The sequence below is a fragment of the Enhydra lutris genome, unplaced genomic scaffold, assembly GCF_002288905.1.
Source record: "Enhydra lutris kenyoni isolate GAN:26980312 unplaced genomic scaffold, ASM228890v2 scaffoldscaffold1, whole genome shotgun sequence".
Taxonomy (NCBI): Eukaryota; Metazoa; Chordata; class Mammalia; order Carnivora; family Mustelidae; genus Enhydra; species Enhydra lutris.
Window position 1 is genome coordinate 65,091,968 of NW_019154085.1, and position 16,624 is coordinate 65,108,591.

Below are 16,624 nucleotides of genomic sequence, written 5' to 3' on the forward strand. Positions count from 1 at the left end.
AAAATAAAACAAAACATCAGCAGTTGGGCAGGTGAGGAAATCGAGTCTCAGGGAAGGTTGGTGACTCACCCGAGGACCAAAGGCAGCCAAGGGGCAGTAAAGATGTAAGCTCAAGGTTATACTTGTCAAAAAACGTCCTATGCAATGATGCAGGGAAAAAAGAAAAACGGGGTTTCAAACTCTAAAACTGCCATTGGTTAAAATCATAAAGGATCTGAACCAGGATATAGTATATAACAAAATGAAATAAGGAGGAATAAAATATAAAAATGTAAAAATAAAATAAAAATGAAAGAAAGGGGAAAAAGGAAAAGCTCAGCATCCAAAGCGCGGGTGCTGTCTTTGACCATGGAAGCGGACCATTACCAACACTGCCCGCAGCACACACAGCTGACCCCAGCCCTCCATAAACCAAGGGATGATGAACTCGGCTGGACCATTTCTCAGGCTGGCAGCTGGTTTATCATTTGTTTGCTCTGGACACAGAGACTGCAGTGACAGGATAATGGGCAAAAATACCTCATCAGGCTGCACACTAAGCCCAGCCCCCACACTAAAAAGAATTCCTTACCTAAGAACCGGCTGCAGAACGGTAGGGCTCCCCACACTCTCCACCACCAGTGGCTTTCTCCTCACGACGTTTAATGGCCCTACGAGTTCAGGACCCCAAGCTGGGACCTCCATAATAGGCTTTCTATCGATCAGCTTTTAGTGCACAATCATTCCAATCTCTCCTAAAGTTCCTGCAAGTCTCAAGGTTGCAAAACTACCAGGAGACCTGGGTCGCTCTCTGCGAAAGAGTTAACGGAAGAGCCAGCAAAAAGGGAAAGAAAATAAAGGTACATGGATAACATTTCAATACCAAACATAAAGCGTAATATTAAATACTGTATGCTAGGCACTGAGCTAAGAATATACGTGTGTTTGTGTGTGCATGCGTGTGTGTGTGGCTAACGTATTATTGTACAGGTGACAGAATTGAGACTCAGGTCGGGATGTAAAATATAATGCCTACCATTGTAAACATCAATAAGCCAGTATACCTCAAGAATTATAAGGCACATATATTCTTCCGGCAAGCAATTCCATTCCTGGCAACACATCCGAACAAAACCAGCAACATCGTATGCAACAGTGCAGGCAAGTGGTGTTCACCCCAGTATGGCTAACAGCAAGAAGTCGGAGACCGTCTGAATTCCATCAAGAAGGAACAGATTATCAATTACAGTCACTCTTAGAGTAGAACATTACACAGCCGTTAGACATGACTTGGTAAGTTTTTGTTTCTTGACACTGAGAGATGCCCACAGGAATCGTCAATGAAAATGCGGGTAAATCACAGAACAATGAATACAGCAGAATTCCAATTTTACTCTCTGGAGAAGGGCCTCTTGGACCTGAAAGTGGGGTCTGCTGAGGAAGGAGCAGGCAGAGGGGAGGGCCGCCTGTGTAGGAGACCTGGGCAAATGGACACATGGAGAAGGACGGGGTGGAGAACACAGGCAGAAGGGATGAGGAAGGGACTAGACCTTGGCAAACACTGGAGGCCCAATTCAGGATTCGTTTTTCCTCTTTGAGGATCAAGGAGAAGCACTGGATGGTGTGCACTTCACAGGTGAGGCAGGGTTGGGAGGCGGGAGGGGGAGAGATGCGGTTAGCCGATGCTCAGAGTTACCCCGTGCAAGTGGTAGAGCCAGCATCGGGCTGGGGCCTGTCTGCAAGTATCCGAGCATGGACCTACCTTCTCACACAGACCTTGGTGGATCCCAGCTTCTTGACCTAGAGCTCCTCTTTTGGGGCCTTTTCCACCTCTTTCTAGGCTCAGTTCCTCACTTTCCTCTTCCTCCTTCCTACTACTTTCCAGAAAGTCACATAGAAAGCCCACCTCTTAATACTCTATCCTTACCATCTAAGGGAGCCCTTCCAGCCTTGATGAGACAGGACCTTCCCAGCTCCACCCCAACCGAATTACATCAACCCATAAAGTACTTGCAAAACAGCCAAAACCATTTCAAGTCACCTTCAAATAGCCTTTTAAATTTGGATTGAAGGCTGTTACTTGAATTTCTCAGCTCTGTTACTGCTTTGCATGTTGTACAAGGACTCCTTCTCCCCTCCTGTATGTGAGGGGAGAGAAAATTAAAGTTATTATATGCGCTCCTAAATGAATATTTGAATTTGAGAGAAGTAATTTAAGGGGAAGCCTAGAAAAGCCTGTATCAAAATACAACTTTAACTGAGCCTCTTGAATTTTAATTTGTTTTAAAACTACTTAATTTCAAAGTAAAAAGAAATTGCAAAATATATATATTCTGGCCTTTTTTTTAAAGCACAATAAAACAGTGCATCATATTGTTATATCAATCAAATTTGATTAACCCAGAGCCAGCACAGCCCCCCAATGCCACACTTGGTTTTTAAGCATGCGTACCCTGCCCTCTGCTGGCCTCACCACACTTCCTGAATGGGCAGGGAGGAAGGGAGGAAGAAGAGTAAAACATCTGGATCCCTTCCACCAGAATGGACGGTTTCCTTTCCCAGTTGTGCACACAAGTTCCATCACTTTCTATCTCCATCACCTCCCCTTCTCCAAAATGTCATACTCCTTGTAAAGATTTACAGGATCATGACCTAAAAGAGTTAAGCTTAAATTGTTTCCCTTAAATGAGGGCATATGTAACAGGCAATCCAAAATTAGAGAGTAGTGAAAACTAATTGAACTCTAGTTTCAAAATATCTTCCTAATTAGATGTGGCTTCCGGTGATAGAAAAACGTATGTACATCCTGTCTGGGAAAAGAAAATGACAGCACAGAATATACTGAGTGCCAGGGACTAAACTTCGCTGTCAGGTAACCCAATGTGTGTAGCGCATTAGTGGTAGGTCATGGAATCTAACCACTCTGCTTTGTGACAAGGTGGCAAAGGTGGGTCGAGCTGATTGGCTCATGCAAGACTCTCAGCCAGGGGGAGACGACAAAGGATGTGAAACTAAAAGCAGATAACCTCTGGGTCCCAGACCTGAAATACAAGAAGAAAGCACCAACTGGAAGTCTTCTCAACTCTTCCCATTTCATACCACAAGATTCACTTTGCCTCTCCTCATGCTCTCACGTCAGCTCCCATGAAAGCCATCATCATGACTTTGCAAGCTCATTTCCTGAAGTTCAGTTCCAGATGGACCAAATTACTGTCCTGGGTACTGGGAACATGGGAATACTCTGACACTATTCCCTCACCTAGGGAACTCAGTCTGGTCCAGAAAGCAAAAGTGTGAGGGAAGTAACTGCAAACGACAGTAAGTGCAACAAGGGACCTGTGCCCCGGGTGCAGAAGCGGTACAGACAGAAGACTGAGGAACCATCTGGATGCAGGGGGGACGCAAGGAGAGAGCTCCAGAGAGGAGGTGCCAGACGCAACAAGATACAAGTTCAGGGAGAAGCCTTTTAAGCGGGGGGACCAGTACACGCAACCCCATGGAAAACCCTGGTGGGATTTCAGGAGGGCATTGGTAGAAAAACAGAATCAGTAACTCCGTAAGGATGTGGCAAGAGTGAGGTGGTGAGTGGCCGAAGCAAAGGCTGGAGAGAGCTGACCCAAACACAGAGCACGGGGGCCTTGCCTGGTCCTCATCTTATGCGACGCGGACCTCCTCGTATCAGTGGCAGGAACTTGGAACCTAACTGAAATTTACAAGAAGCCGCTGAATGGTTTTAAACCAGAAAGAAAGTACAGTCAATCACATCAGAGTTTTGACAAGATCAAGAAAGCATCAGCTCACTTTTTATACACGTGTTGCTACAAGTGTAGACAAATTTCAAATTCCTTCCCATTCTTCGTGGTATATCTACTTTTAAAAGGTATGGTGTGCTAGAGGGCACTGTGAAGGTGAATAAAGGCAAACCACTTTAGGGGCGCCTGGGTGGCTCAGTGGGTTAAGCCTCTGCCTTCGGCTCAGGTCATGATCCCAGGGGCCTGGGATCGAGCCCAGCATCGGGCTCTCTGCTCAGCAGGGAGCCTGCTTCCCCGCTCTCTCTGCCTGCCTCTCTGTCTACTTGTGATTTCTGTCAAATAAATAAATAAACAAATAAATAAATAAAATCTTAAAAAAAAAAAAAAAAGGCAAACCGCTTTAATGGGAGTCAGTATCTGGTACTTTGTCAGTGATGCTCAGTGAGCCCTAGATGAGAAGGCAGACAGGGACTTCCCTCAGCACACGTACGCCAATTAAGCTGCAAAGTTACCTGATGCACACAAGCTTTGGAAAAAGTTAGCAAATTTCCCAAAGGTAAAAAGAAAGCACAAAATGCATATGAACATGTAGATTTTGAAAATCTAACTGGATGTGAAATAAGGCCACTGATTCCACCTATGCCTTTCCAGCAAAAGGAAACAATCAATTCTCTACACACTAAAGTTGTGCAAACACTATCTTTCACAATATTTTCAGAATGTATGTCACTATTTTTAATTTCCAAAACTGGGTGTCCAAGATCTGTAAAAGTTGTAAACTCTCTTAAGCAATTGGTACCTTTAAAAAGACACCCCAGGGGGCACCTGGTGGCTCAGTGGGTTAAAGGCCTCTGCCTTCGGCTCAGGTCATGGTCCCAGGGTTCCGGGATCAAGCCCCACATCGGGCTCTCTGCTCAGCGGGGAGCCTGCTTCCTCCTCTCTCTCTCTCTCTCTCTCTGCCTGCCTCTCTGCCTGCTTGTGATCTCTGTCTGTCAAATAAATAAATAAAATCTTTTAAAAAATAGTAAAAAAATATAAAGATACCTCAGTCTCAAAATATGAACATTTCCCCGTAATGGGGCTGCCAGGATTTACAAATCACAATTTCCACCATGGATCCTTTCTGTTCTAAGTCAATGTCACCAGAAAGAGGCCATTTACCTAAAATATATACGGTTGTTATTTTTTTTTAAGATTTTATTTATTTGAGAAGAGAGAAGAATGCAGAAGGAGCAGAGGGAGAGGAATAAGCAGTCTCCATGCTGAGCTTGGAGCCTCACGCAAGGGCTTAATCCCAGGGCACTGAGCTTAACCGACTGAGCCATCCAGGCACCCCAAAATGTATAAAGTTTTTAACTCAACTCACAATTTAATTGAAAGTAAATTATGATGCTTTTTCCCTTGTTCTTTCCTCCACCCTCACCTCTGCCTTATTTTCCCCTAGCACAAACCGGAGTCAAGTTCTTTATAGCAGACGCTATGTAAAAGGAAGAAATTGTGACTGCAATGGCTTCTACAGACCAGTGAGTATCTCCTGGGCCCAGGTTCCTACGTGAACTGTTCCCATAGCACCCCCTAGTGACCAAAAGCATTTTTCTGAACCAATGAACTCTACATTCTCAACTGCCTAAAAGCAAAGCACTTAAGATGTAAAAATAATGCAAACATTAATGAGTTTACCCTCTGGGAACATCTGTCCCAGTTAAGACAATAATTTTAACCTCTGTGGACAACTTTTCTCACCATTAACATAGAAAAAAAAAATCCTCAACAATCAAAGTCCTTCTCCCTTTGAGCATGGGAGCTACCCAGTAAGATAGATTACCAATACCTGTGGTTGTTTTCAAATAAGAGAAAAGGGAAAAGAAACACAAAGTAATAAGAGAATATGCACCCTCAGGTCTACCTGAATCATGAGGAGTATCCTATGTTAAATCCAAAATATACAGGTCTGTTCACTTCTTCTTTGCTATCATATGCTTTGACTCCCTCTTTCCTCTGTTTACCTGGATTTAAGGAGACTACAGGAACCAAGGAGTTTTCTAGAAATAGCCTGCAACTACCCAGAACCATATTCATTTAAACTAAAAAATACCAGAAGATTTTTTAATTCCGTTTTCAAAATTGAGATTTTTGTTTTTGACATGCATTCTGGAAAATACAAATGTTAGATTACTTTGATTGGTTAACAGAGAGTGCAATTTGAAATGAACATGGTAATAATGAGAAGTGCTTACACCTTCGCCCTTCAACCTCCTGCCCAGCAAAAAAACACTCTGACTGACTACGGTGCCTGGTACTCATGGCTCAGTAGGCACCTAACACCCTTTTGATTCTTCTTCTCCAAGTCTGAGACCTTCAACAAAGCCAAAAACTTCTGCTCAGTTTGGAGGCCACAGCCTCTCAAAAATAAAGCCCTTCACTGCCCTCTATTGGAGAGACTTGGAACAAAACTGATTTTGTTCCAGCATTTGAAATCACCTTATCTATTCTTTCTTTTCTTTTCCTTTCTTTCTTCCTTCCTTCCTTCCTTCCTCCCTCCCTTCCTTTCTTTCTTTCTTTCTTTTTTTAAGATTTTACTTTTCTATTTGACAGAGAGAGAGAGAGAGATCACAAGTACATTGAGACACAGGCAGAGAGGGAGAAGCAGGCTCCCTACTGAGCAGAGAACCCAATAAGGGCCTCCACCCCAGGACCCTGAAATCATGACCTGAGCCAAAGGCAGAGGTTTGACCCATTGAGCCACACAGGCGCCCGTATGCTCTGGTTTCTTGATAGTATATAACCTTCAATATCTCATAAATTAATCATAATATTCCAAGAGGGGTTAAAAACGCAACTGTGCAGAAATTCAAAGTCATTTTCCCTCTTTATTGACTAAATGAGGAGTCTACATGGCAGCAAACTGGGAAGTGAGCGGGCTTTGCACAGCCACTGTGTGATGAAGTGGTCAAGGTCCAACCTGGGTCTGCAAACTGAAGCATCACAAACCGGGAGACATTTATCCTCTTTCTGCTCATACTTCAAAATATGTATACTTTTTTAAAAAAGATTTTTAATTTATTTACTTGAGAAAGAGAGAGAGAGCACAAGCACGGGGAGTGGCAGACAGAAGGAGAGAGAGAAGCAGGCTTCCTGCTGAGCAAGGAGCCTGATGTGGGGCTTGATCCCAGGACCCTAGGATCATGGCCTGAGCTGAAGGCAGATGTTTAACTGACTGAGCCACCCAGGCGCCCCTATGTATACTTTTTTAAAAATCAGCCTTAAGAATCCATCTATCCTGTTACTTGGGACTTCATCAGTTATCATAAAGCTACAGTTAAAGGCCATAAATGTAAACCAAGTGTCTAGCATGGTGCATGAAGCTACACAGGAAGTATGAATTCTTCTCTCTTCTCTGCCCAGGTCCCCCCTTCAAGCCACTCCACGACCTTTCCCCTTCTGTAGTACATATTCCCCACCCACATCTTCAGGCACATATTCTCTGCTGCTCTTTCAGTATGTCTTGTGCTGCTTGTGCTGTGTTCTCCGCTGGAAAGGGGAGTCTCACTGCCTGGCCTGGTCCTTGGTCTACGAGTGCCCATTCCTGGGAGCCATGGGGTAATGGCAACAGCCATTACAGTGGCTGCAGCAGCCGGAGAGGCAGCAGGGGTGCCTGCATCCCAGCAACGAAAGACGCTACAAAAACAATGATGACATTATAATAATAAAACCATAATAATAACGCAATATAAGCAATGATAATAATAAAACTCACTAGGGTTATGATAATAACTAGTGCCATGTATTTTTTGTGCCAACCAACCACTGGGTTATACACTGCCCATGCTTCACCCAACTCAGTCCTCAGAAACACAGGAAGGTATCCTAATGACTTCCCCCATTTCACAAAGGAGAAGCTGAGTTTCTGGAAGCTTTCAACAACTGTCGATGCTATTCGACTCCCACTGGCTACCTGTCTTCCCTTCAGAATCTCCAAAGCCCTTTTATCACCTTAGTCCCCCCACACCTGCTAGAACCCGGGCACACCTCCAGGGCTACAATGACGGTCACAGCATCTCCGAATGCCTGTGAGCAGCATGTGGTAAAGGACAGACTACCCGCTGAGAATGACAAACATACCCCCTTCTCCTACTGAGACCATGTCATACCGCCTAGCGTCTCCATCTAGATTTCCTTCCTATCCTCTCTTCTCTTCTTCCTCCTTCTGATGTAGGATTTGGTGGAAAGAGAACAGAACCAGAAATAAGAACGGCCTCTCATTAGTCGTGTGACTTCAAACAAGTCAGTTCATTTCTCCCACTTTCGTCTGTCAAGTGTAATGATAACACCTGCCTGACCTGTCTTCAGGCACAGCTGTTTAGAATGAATAAGGAAGCAAATGTGAAAGTGAGCTAAAAGCTGTAAATGAGTATCAGCTGCGTGCATATTTGATTCTTACTATTCTCTGGTCTTCACAAACACAAAACACTGTGCTGCTTTCCCACAGGAGACAGGACCGGCTGCAGGGAAGGTACTGGCTCGTGCCCTCTGCCAGCACCATGATGGGGCAGGAAGAAAACCCAAAGACATGTGAATCAGCAAGAGCAATGAAATAATATTGTCATCTTTCTCCCTCTTCCTATAGGTTTCCACAGGCTTCTTCCTATCATCCAAACGAACAGCAAAAGAGAAACAACCTTCCTCACCACCCCACCTTCCTGGCCACTCTGTCCTCACTCCCTATCTCACTGGGTACTTTTAAAATGTCCACCTCTGTAGCCATAATAGTCATACCCTTATTTGCACCATAGTCATGGCAGCCTGTGTTGCACTGAGCACTCACAACGTGTCAAACACAGTGGAGACATCCTGCCCGGATCATCTCTCATCATCACAGTGATACACTGTCGGTGTCCTGGGCTCCATTGGGCTAGACTGGACTCACAGAGATCAGCCAGCTCACCCAGGGAAGGACAAAGATCCAGCTGCTGTTGCTTTCTGACCAATCCTACTTCCTACCTAAATCTAAGCATTACATACCAGCCAAGGGTTCCTTGGCTGAAAGATCGCTTAGAAACCATAAGGAAATCCTATCATTAATAGCCTATGAATGTATAACCACAGTGACATAAAGCATAAATATTTCCTTGAATAAAGACTAATGACCCTATAGAAAAAGTACATTCACTTCACCTTTTAATGTTTAATATAATGAAAGAATGTAACATTAATGAACTCCTCCTATTAAGAAGTAATTGTGTTTATTACAAAGAAGAGCTGGCAGGCACCACCGTGAACATGTGATCAAATTAGCATCACGAGCAAAGGAATGAATCAACACCAACGTGAGGAGAACACGGCATCATTCCAAGGTATTCCTGACAAAAAAATGCGTAAATTAAATCTAATCACAAAGAAATATCAGACAAACCCAAGCTGAGCCCCACTCTACAATATAAGAGGTCTTAGAGTTTTCAAAAGGGTGACTGTCCATAAAAGAAAAATAAAGACTATCCCAGAGTAAAGGAGACTAACGCCGACAACAACTCAATGATCCTGGATGGGCTCCAGGACCAGAGAGATGAACGCTACCAAAACTGGCAGAATTTGTATAAGATCTGAAAATTAAATAATACTGTATCGATGGTAACTTCCTGATTTGGATAAGTAAACTGTTAGGTAAAAGAATGCCCTTATTTTTAGGAAACATGCACTGAAGTATATTTAAAGATAAAGGACATCATGTCTATAACTTTGAAATGCTTCCAAAGCCAGAGAAAGAGAAAATACATAGAGAATTTTTTGGTGCTATTTTTGTACACTTTTATAAGCCTGGAGATATTTCAAAATAAAACATAAAAATTGAATGGACAAATTATGAACACATATGAACTATTAAATAAATATGAACTGTAATAATCCTATATCCCTACCCATTTACTCCTAAGCACACAGGAGCACCAAACCTGGGTGCTTAATATGAAGTCCATCTTACAAGCCTGATACAAGAAATTCTGGTGCCCACAAATGCCACCTTACTTTTTCCAATTCACAATGGTTCCATTCAAATGCAGCAGTGATACAATATCTCTTCCCTTCTTCCCTTCCTTCTTTCCTTCTTTCAAGTAGGCTCCACACCCAACATGGAGCCCAATGTAGGGTTTGAATTCATGACCCTGAAATCAAGACCCACACCAAGATCAAGAGTTGGACTTAACCAAATGAGTCACCCAGGTGCCCATCTCTTTCTTTCTGATAGTGAATAATCATTTCTGACTTCTCAATTTCAAAATTAAGAAAATTCAAACAAAAATCTTCTAATGATTCCTTTCCCTGTGAAAACACAGGCAACCTCAGTAAGGTGTATTGGATTTCTCCCTCTTCATCCCTTCCCTGGCCAATATGCTTTTTGGTTAAGCAGTTGGCATCAAGATATCTGTACAGCAACTAACCCTTTGCTTTCTCCTGCCATCAGTGTGTTTTAGCTCCAGAAAATGTATGAACAGGAGTGTGAATGGAGTGACTTAAGGTTCGCATCACTAATAGAGAGCAGAGACCCCAGCCAACTCTGACACTTAGATGCTCCTACAGAAAATGCACACAGCCCTAAGCATCTGAATTCAATCTTAGCAGAGTGATTTCCGCTCTTCCCCACCCAGGGAATCTAGTAGGATAAACAGTAGAACACCACATGCTCAAGGTTTAAAACCTCTAAAGATGGCTGGAGACAGGCCCCTAAAATGTCACATGAGAAGGAGTAATGGCGATGAAGCCGTTTCTTCTCATGCACAAAGAGAAGTGAAAAGCTGAAAAGAAATTATAGCTGTACTTAACCTTGTTCTTTCTCATGGGTCATTATTAGCATGTTCTCATTTAGAATTCACAGGATGTCTTCTGGTCCAGGAACATCAAATCTCTTGTTACCCTTCACCACATGCCTGAGGTCAGACAGAATTTCCATTTCACAGACAGAAAAATTAGGGCAAAAGAAAATCAAGATGATCCCCAAGCAACACTGTCTGTCATGGGGGTTGGGCGGGGAGCCCAAATGGACCAAATATTCTGCCTCCAGGAAGAAAACAAATATCCCTAATTTCCACAATAACCACACACACACACACACACACACACACACACACACACACACAATCACTTTATGTCAGTAATTACTAGGAAAGCCACACTGGTCTATTTTTATTTCTTCTTCCTGATTTAGAGGAATCAGTCTGGATGAAGACAAGATCACCTAAGCACATAAAATTCCATGGCTCCCAACTAATGCTTCACATTCTGGGCAAACATGAATATGACAGCCTCTACTTCTCTTGTGCCAAAGGAAAGCACAAATGGGCTCAAGGGACTTCCTGAGAACAGCTGGCCTTTCTTTCTCTTAAATATGAGAATTATTCATGTTAAAAAAAAACACATTAAAAATATCTCTTAATTTTTGTTTTTATAAGGGAGGAGAAGCAGAAACTGTTGTTTCTTTTTTTTTTAAGATTTTTTTTATTTATTTGAAAGATAGAATGAGAGAGAGAGAGAGAGAGAGAGAACATGCGAGCGGGGTGAGGGGCAGAGGGAAAAGCAGATTCCCTGCTGGGCAGGAATCCCGATGCGGGCCTCGATCCTGGAACTCCTGGATCATGACCTGAGCCAAAGGCAGACGCCCAACTGAATGAGCCACCCAGGAGCCTCAGAAACTGTTGTTTCTGACACAGGTTGCCTAACTGTGCAGAGCTTGCTCAACAGGCCCAGTTGTCCTCCAAACACCGGTATATTGATGGACTGTTACTATTTTTTTTTTTTAAAGACTTTATTTATTTATTTGACAGAGAGAGACAGCAAGAGAGGGAACACCAGCAGGGGAAGTGAGAGAGAGAGAAGCAGGCTTCCCTCTGAGCAGGGAGCCCGATGCCAGGCTCGATCCCAGGACTCTGGGATCATGACCTGAGCCAAAGGCAGACACTTAACAACTGAGACACCCAGGCGCCCCCTATCTGTTTCTATTTTTAAAACAACAAACCTGGGAGACAGAAATCAAAGGACCCGCAGACACAAGGAGCATCTGAAGAACCAATGTACACTGGGAAACCAGAGTACGATCCACCAGGAGGCGCCACTGCAACCAGGAAAGTAAGTAGCCAAGGAGAAGTCAATAAAGACAAGTCCACAAGTGGACAACACAAGTAACACCGAAGACTCCCCTACACAAACTTTTAAACTGAATTTGCTTAAACACGGTAAGCACCGAAGACAAGCAAAGACATCCTACAACAAAGGTCTTCAACGCCCCTAGTGATTAAAGTAATATTTACTTCCATGGGACCAAGCCCACAGGAGAAGTTTCAAGCAAGGAACAGCACGGTTGCTCCCCAGCATCCCGTGCCCCACGGACAGAGGGCAGTCTGCCTGCTGCTAAGAGGAATCCCCAGGAATGACTGAATGCCAACCATTTGGGGTGCATAAGAAACAGAGCTTCAGATGGTCTTTCCAGGGTACACGCAAGCGTAGGTGTTCACGGAGTTAGCAAATACTTGTGAGCACTGGACATGAGTGAGACATGCGCTGCGATCGATGTTCTGGTCAGCATACTAGCCAGGGAGCCTACAGGCAAGGAGCAGGGCATAGCTGATAACCCACGGGCACTGGAAAAAGAGAATTCTCACAGGAAAACAGCAGACTGAATGAAGCTCAAGGGTAAGAACATTGCAATGGGCTACTCTCGTTCTTGTAAGATGTTTAAAGAACAATTTATACTCTCCCTTCAGTCTTTCTCTGTGACACTAAGTTGTGTGGTCGTTCTTCATTTGAAGGGATGGGTGACGAAACAAGCCCTGAGGTTCAAGTCCAAAGTCCAGGAGCAAGTACGTGGCAGAAGACATGCTTGAAAAATCACATCTCCCCAAACTCTTAGCTGCTTATGATTTGCTTAAGAGACATGCAAAACAGGGTTTGGAATGCACAACACACTCATATGTAATGGAAGATTTTAAATATTTTAAAAGAAGGAAAACAAAGCTAGAACCCGTAAAGCTTCTTCATTTTCTCAAAATGATAGCGTTTCAAAGGAAAGTGTAGGTTCGTGAGGGACATACAAGCAGTGAGAGCTATGGATGGCTCACCAGAGCTGGAGTTCACAATGCAAGCTGGAAGCTGAAATGGTGCCATGAATTCAAGCGAAGGAGGTGGGCCTTTCTTTGACAGGAACTTTATTTTTTTCATTTATGGGTTCTTGGGGTTGTTTTTATTTAATTTGGGGAACCACTTTGAAGCCAGTAAGCGACACAATCAGAAAGTTACCCCAGGGGCAGTGTCTAAGAAAGAACAGAAAGAAGGAACAGAAGGGAGGGAGTGCAAGTGTCCCGTCAGAACCCGGAGAACCTTCCAAGCACTGTGGCAGAGGCCTGGAGATGGGTAGATGAGCAGCACGGGGGAAAAGAGGCCTTAAATACAAAAATAGCCCCAGCGTTCTGAGGTTGGGCGACTCAGACAGAAATACCAAACACGGCAAGTTCAGGTCTGGGAGAGGAGGGAAGCCACTGCGAAACTGCCCCTTGGAAGCCTCCAGGCCACCTGACAGGAGTTGGGGGTGCGAAGCTAAAGCTCTGCACAGAACACAGGCCTGGCAAACCCTCTCCAGGGGCAACCGCTACAGGATGAGACCAGGAAAAACTAGCAAAACAAGTTGAGACCAACAAAAATGTTCTTTGGGGATGACACAAACTGAACAAGCCAATGGCTCCCTTAACAGCATTTTCCAACTCTGGCTAACGCTTCAGATGTCTGACCAAAATCACCGTGCTCAGCTTCACACATCCCAGGGTGTCTCTCCTGGGTCCTCCTTCTGTCTGGAGCCCTCAGACAGCGGCTGGGCCCTTGCTGCCTCAAACTGAAGCTTTAGCATTCCTGTCACCCCTTGACATGCACCACTCTGAGGGACCATCTGCCAAACTCACTTTTCCCTCAGAGACATCCCTCAGACCAGCCCCGGTTCAGGTCTGCACGGCCAATGTGGCAATTCCCCTGCCCCACCCCACCTCCGCCCAGGCCCACCACCCCAAGAACTCTGCTAGTCACCTAGTCACACACCTGGACACAGCGGGTTGTTTCTTAACATCTACTCTTAAATCTGCTTAAAACAATGTTAAGGCCTCGGCAAAGTACCTCATACACAATGTTTCCGGAAAGGCAATGACTGGAACCTATCAGTCAGTTACTGCACCTGGGCACTATGAGATGTAATCTCTGAGGCATATTTCTCTGCCAGTTTTACTTCAGAGCGTACAACTCAGATTCAGATCAGCTTTCCCCGTGACTATTAACCATAAAAAGCGGGAGAAAGAGAAACTTCCTTTCTAAATCTGTGACTACATACATATTTTTAACTATAAATATCTAATATCATTTTAAAATCAAACTAAACCAAACCAGAAGTTAAATTTTGTTAGGCTTCATGCCATCACACAATCAGTAATTACAAATAAATTAAACTCTGGATAAATACACAAATAAATAGATTCACACATATACATCATTTTTAAAAAAATCTAAAACCAAGAACGGAAAATTTTTCAGGTAATCATTAATATAATTTAGTTAAATTACAAGAGGGGCCAAGGTCTTTTATAAGGAAAAGACCAACATTCCACAGATACTCAAGATAACCATTAAATTTGTCAATAAAATCAGATTTTTAAAAGATAACCATTAAGAACAAATTTGGGGTTTTCTTTTGTCATTTCAAAACAGCTTAAAAATGACTGCTCCTCTTGGGTGAAAGTTCCAAAGGAAAGATACTCCAGGCTATTTCAGGTCTCCAGGATTCGAGCCCCATCATGATCCCCTCCCCACTCTGACCTTTCTTAAGCAAAGCTGATAAATAGAAAAATGAAATCATTCAAGTTTCACACTGTTTTCCACAGACACATAATAGCAAGCCAGAGATAACCGAAAGGCAAAAATGCAGCCATCCAAGGAATCACTGATCAGATAACCTCTGAATAACACATCATGAGGATGTGGCAATCTTTTTCCTGTTTCTGTGGGTCTCATTTCCCTGGGTGGGGAGCAGCCCTTGCTGGGTCACAAACGCTAGTGGTGCTTACCTTTTTGGCTCTTTGGGCTATGTCTGGGGTCCTTGTAAGCAGCTTCTCAATCAGGTATTCTCTGTTCTGCAAAAACAAACGTTCCCAACAGTTTAACACCAAGTAGCATACATAGAAATTCACAGTGATTTCAAAATAGCAGATGTACGTGGGTTTTTAAGCATGTTACCTTGGCTTTCTGGAAGAATTTGCATTTTAAAAGCTCGGCGGCTGTAGGCCTGAAAGATCAATAACAAATTAGAGTTGAAACAATGACCACTTGATAAATACACTGCCTTGACGAAACAGGCAAGTCCCAGAGTGTTTCTGGAAAACCAGTTTCGGGAATAGCAAAACCAGAAACTAAATTAATCATAAGCGAACCCCCATATAAAACCATGCCAATTTCCCAGTTCCTTCCAAATACCCCTGCTGCAAAATGCATACACTCCTGTAAGTTAAATTTTGGGGCATGATCAGTTTTCCGCCCTTCATCCTTACACCTCACTAAGTGAATTCAGTCTATCTGAAAGGTGTCAGACTGACATGTCTGTGAGCTCAATCCCTGTATTTATTAATAAGCCATGCCGGCTGCAATATGACCCCGTCAAAGAAATTACAGTCTTCAGTGATCTCTGATTCCCCAAGAGCAGCAGGTACAGCATGGGGTCCCCATCCTGTGGACAGGCTCTGTCTGCCCAGTGAGGGACCCTGTCTCAAGTGTATATGGCCCACCTGTTGTCAGGGGAAGGTACATGCCAGGGTGATTAGTAAAATGCAAACTCCTTTAAAAGCATTACTGGACTGGTCTGATGGGCTCCTGATGGTGTCATTTAACTTGTTTCTCTATCCTGTGTTTCCTATACACTGAACAGTAGGTCTAAAAAGTTGGCGAGGTTGCATGGAGGAAGGGGGGGGGGGGAGAATATTCCATAGATGATGCTGTGCACTTCTCCCCACAGCCCATCAGGGGCCCAGGATGTCAGGTTATCTCCCTGGGAGTGATGCCAAGTTTAACCAATGATCCCCAGGCCTGAGACCTCACCCCTGTAAAGGTATGTTTTCCCCAATGCACTTGGCAGGTATTCTGTTGGGTAACACTATGGCATTGGATGAGTATTCTATTCCTTAGCAGTTTTAGCATCTTTGTCTTAACAAATTATTTCATAGCAGGTGGCAGAATGCTGATTTCCTACTTCTATCATTTCTTCTATGTTTATTAACTAGCATTCTTCCATAAAGAATAGCTTCCTTCCTCAAATAGTTCCTTCTGAAACAAGTAGCCAAGCAGATGGAATCAGATACATCTAGAGTATTAGATAATCAGCAAAACAACTGTCCTGATATCTTCAAAAAGTCAGCGTCATAAGTGTTAGGTCGGCGGCCCCGGGAATGCGGGAGGAAAAATTAAAATGGCCGCCGGGCCGTCGTCTTCCGGGCCGCCCGCTTCCTTAACCCATGACTCTCCCAATGGAAGGATGTATGCCGAGGACACGTCACCATAAGTAAACCGGTACCTATGCAGGAAACAGGAACATCAGACTCCCCCCTACCCTCCAATCACCAAATACCTTACCTTATATGGCTGTGAACCTATGCCTGTCTTAACCCAGATAAAAGACCCACTCGACCCCTCCCACGCGTGACTTCCCCGACTCCCCTCTTCAGAGTCAGAGTCACTGGAACCTCGCCCGAGCGCGCCTTTAATAAGTCTTGCCTTGCGCCTATCTCTCCTGGTGTTGTGTTTATCTCGCCTATAAAACCTTACAATAGGAGGCCCCAGGGTGGCTCAGGCAGTTAAGGGTCTGTTCAGGTCATGATCCCGGG

The 16,624-nt window shown here is 43.9% G+C and overlaps 1 protein-coding gene across 1 annotated transcript in view; it reads right to left on the reverse strand.

The window, feature by feature from the left end:
* The window catches only part of LOC111145371 (serine/threonine kinase 39), a 297,684-nt gene that overhangs the window by 166,885 nt on the left and 114,175 nt on the right, over positions 1–16,624 (reverse strand). The window contains exons 9-10 of the mRNA XM_022500240.1: positions 14,988–15,036; positions 14,819–14,884 (exon numbers count right to left, since the gene is read on the reverse strand). Coding sequence (XP_022355948.1) covers positions 14,819–14,884; positions 14,988–15,036 — 115 coding nt within the window. The remainder of the gene's footprint in view (positions 1–14,818; positions 14,885–14,987; positions 15,037–16,624) is intronic.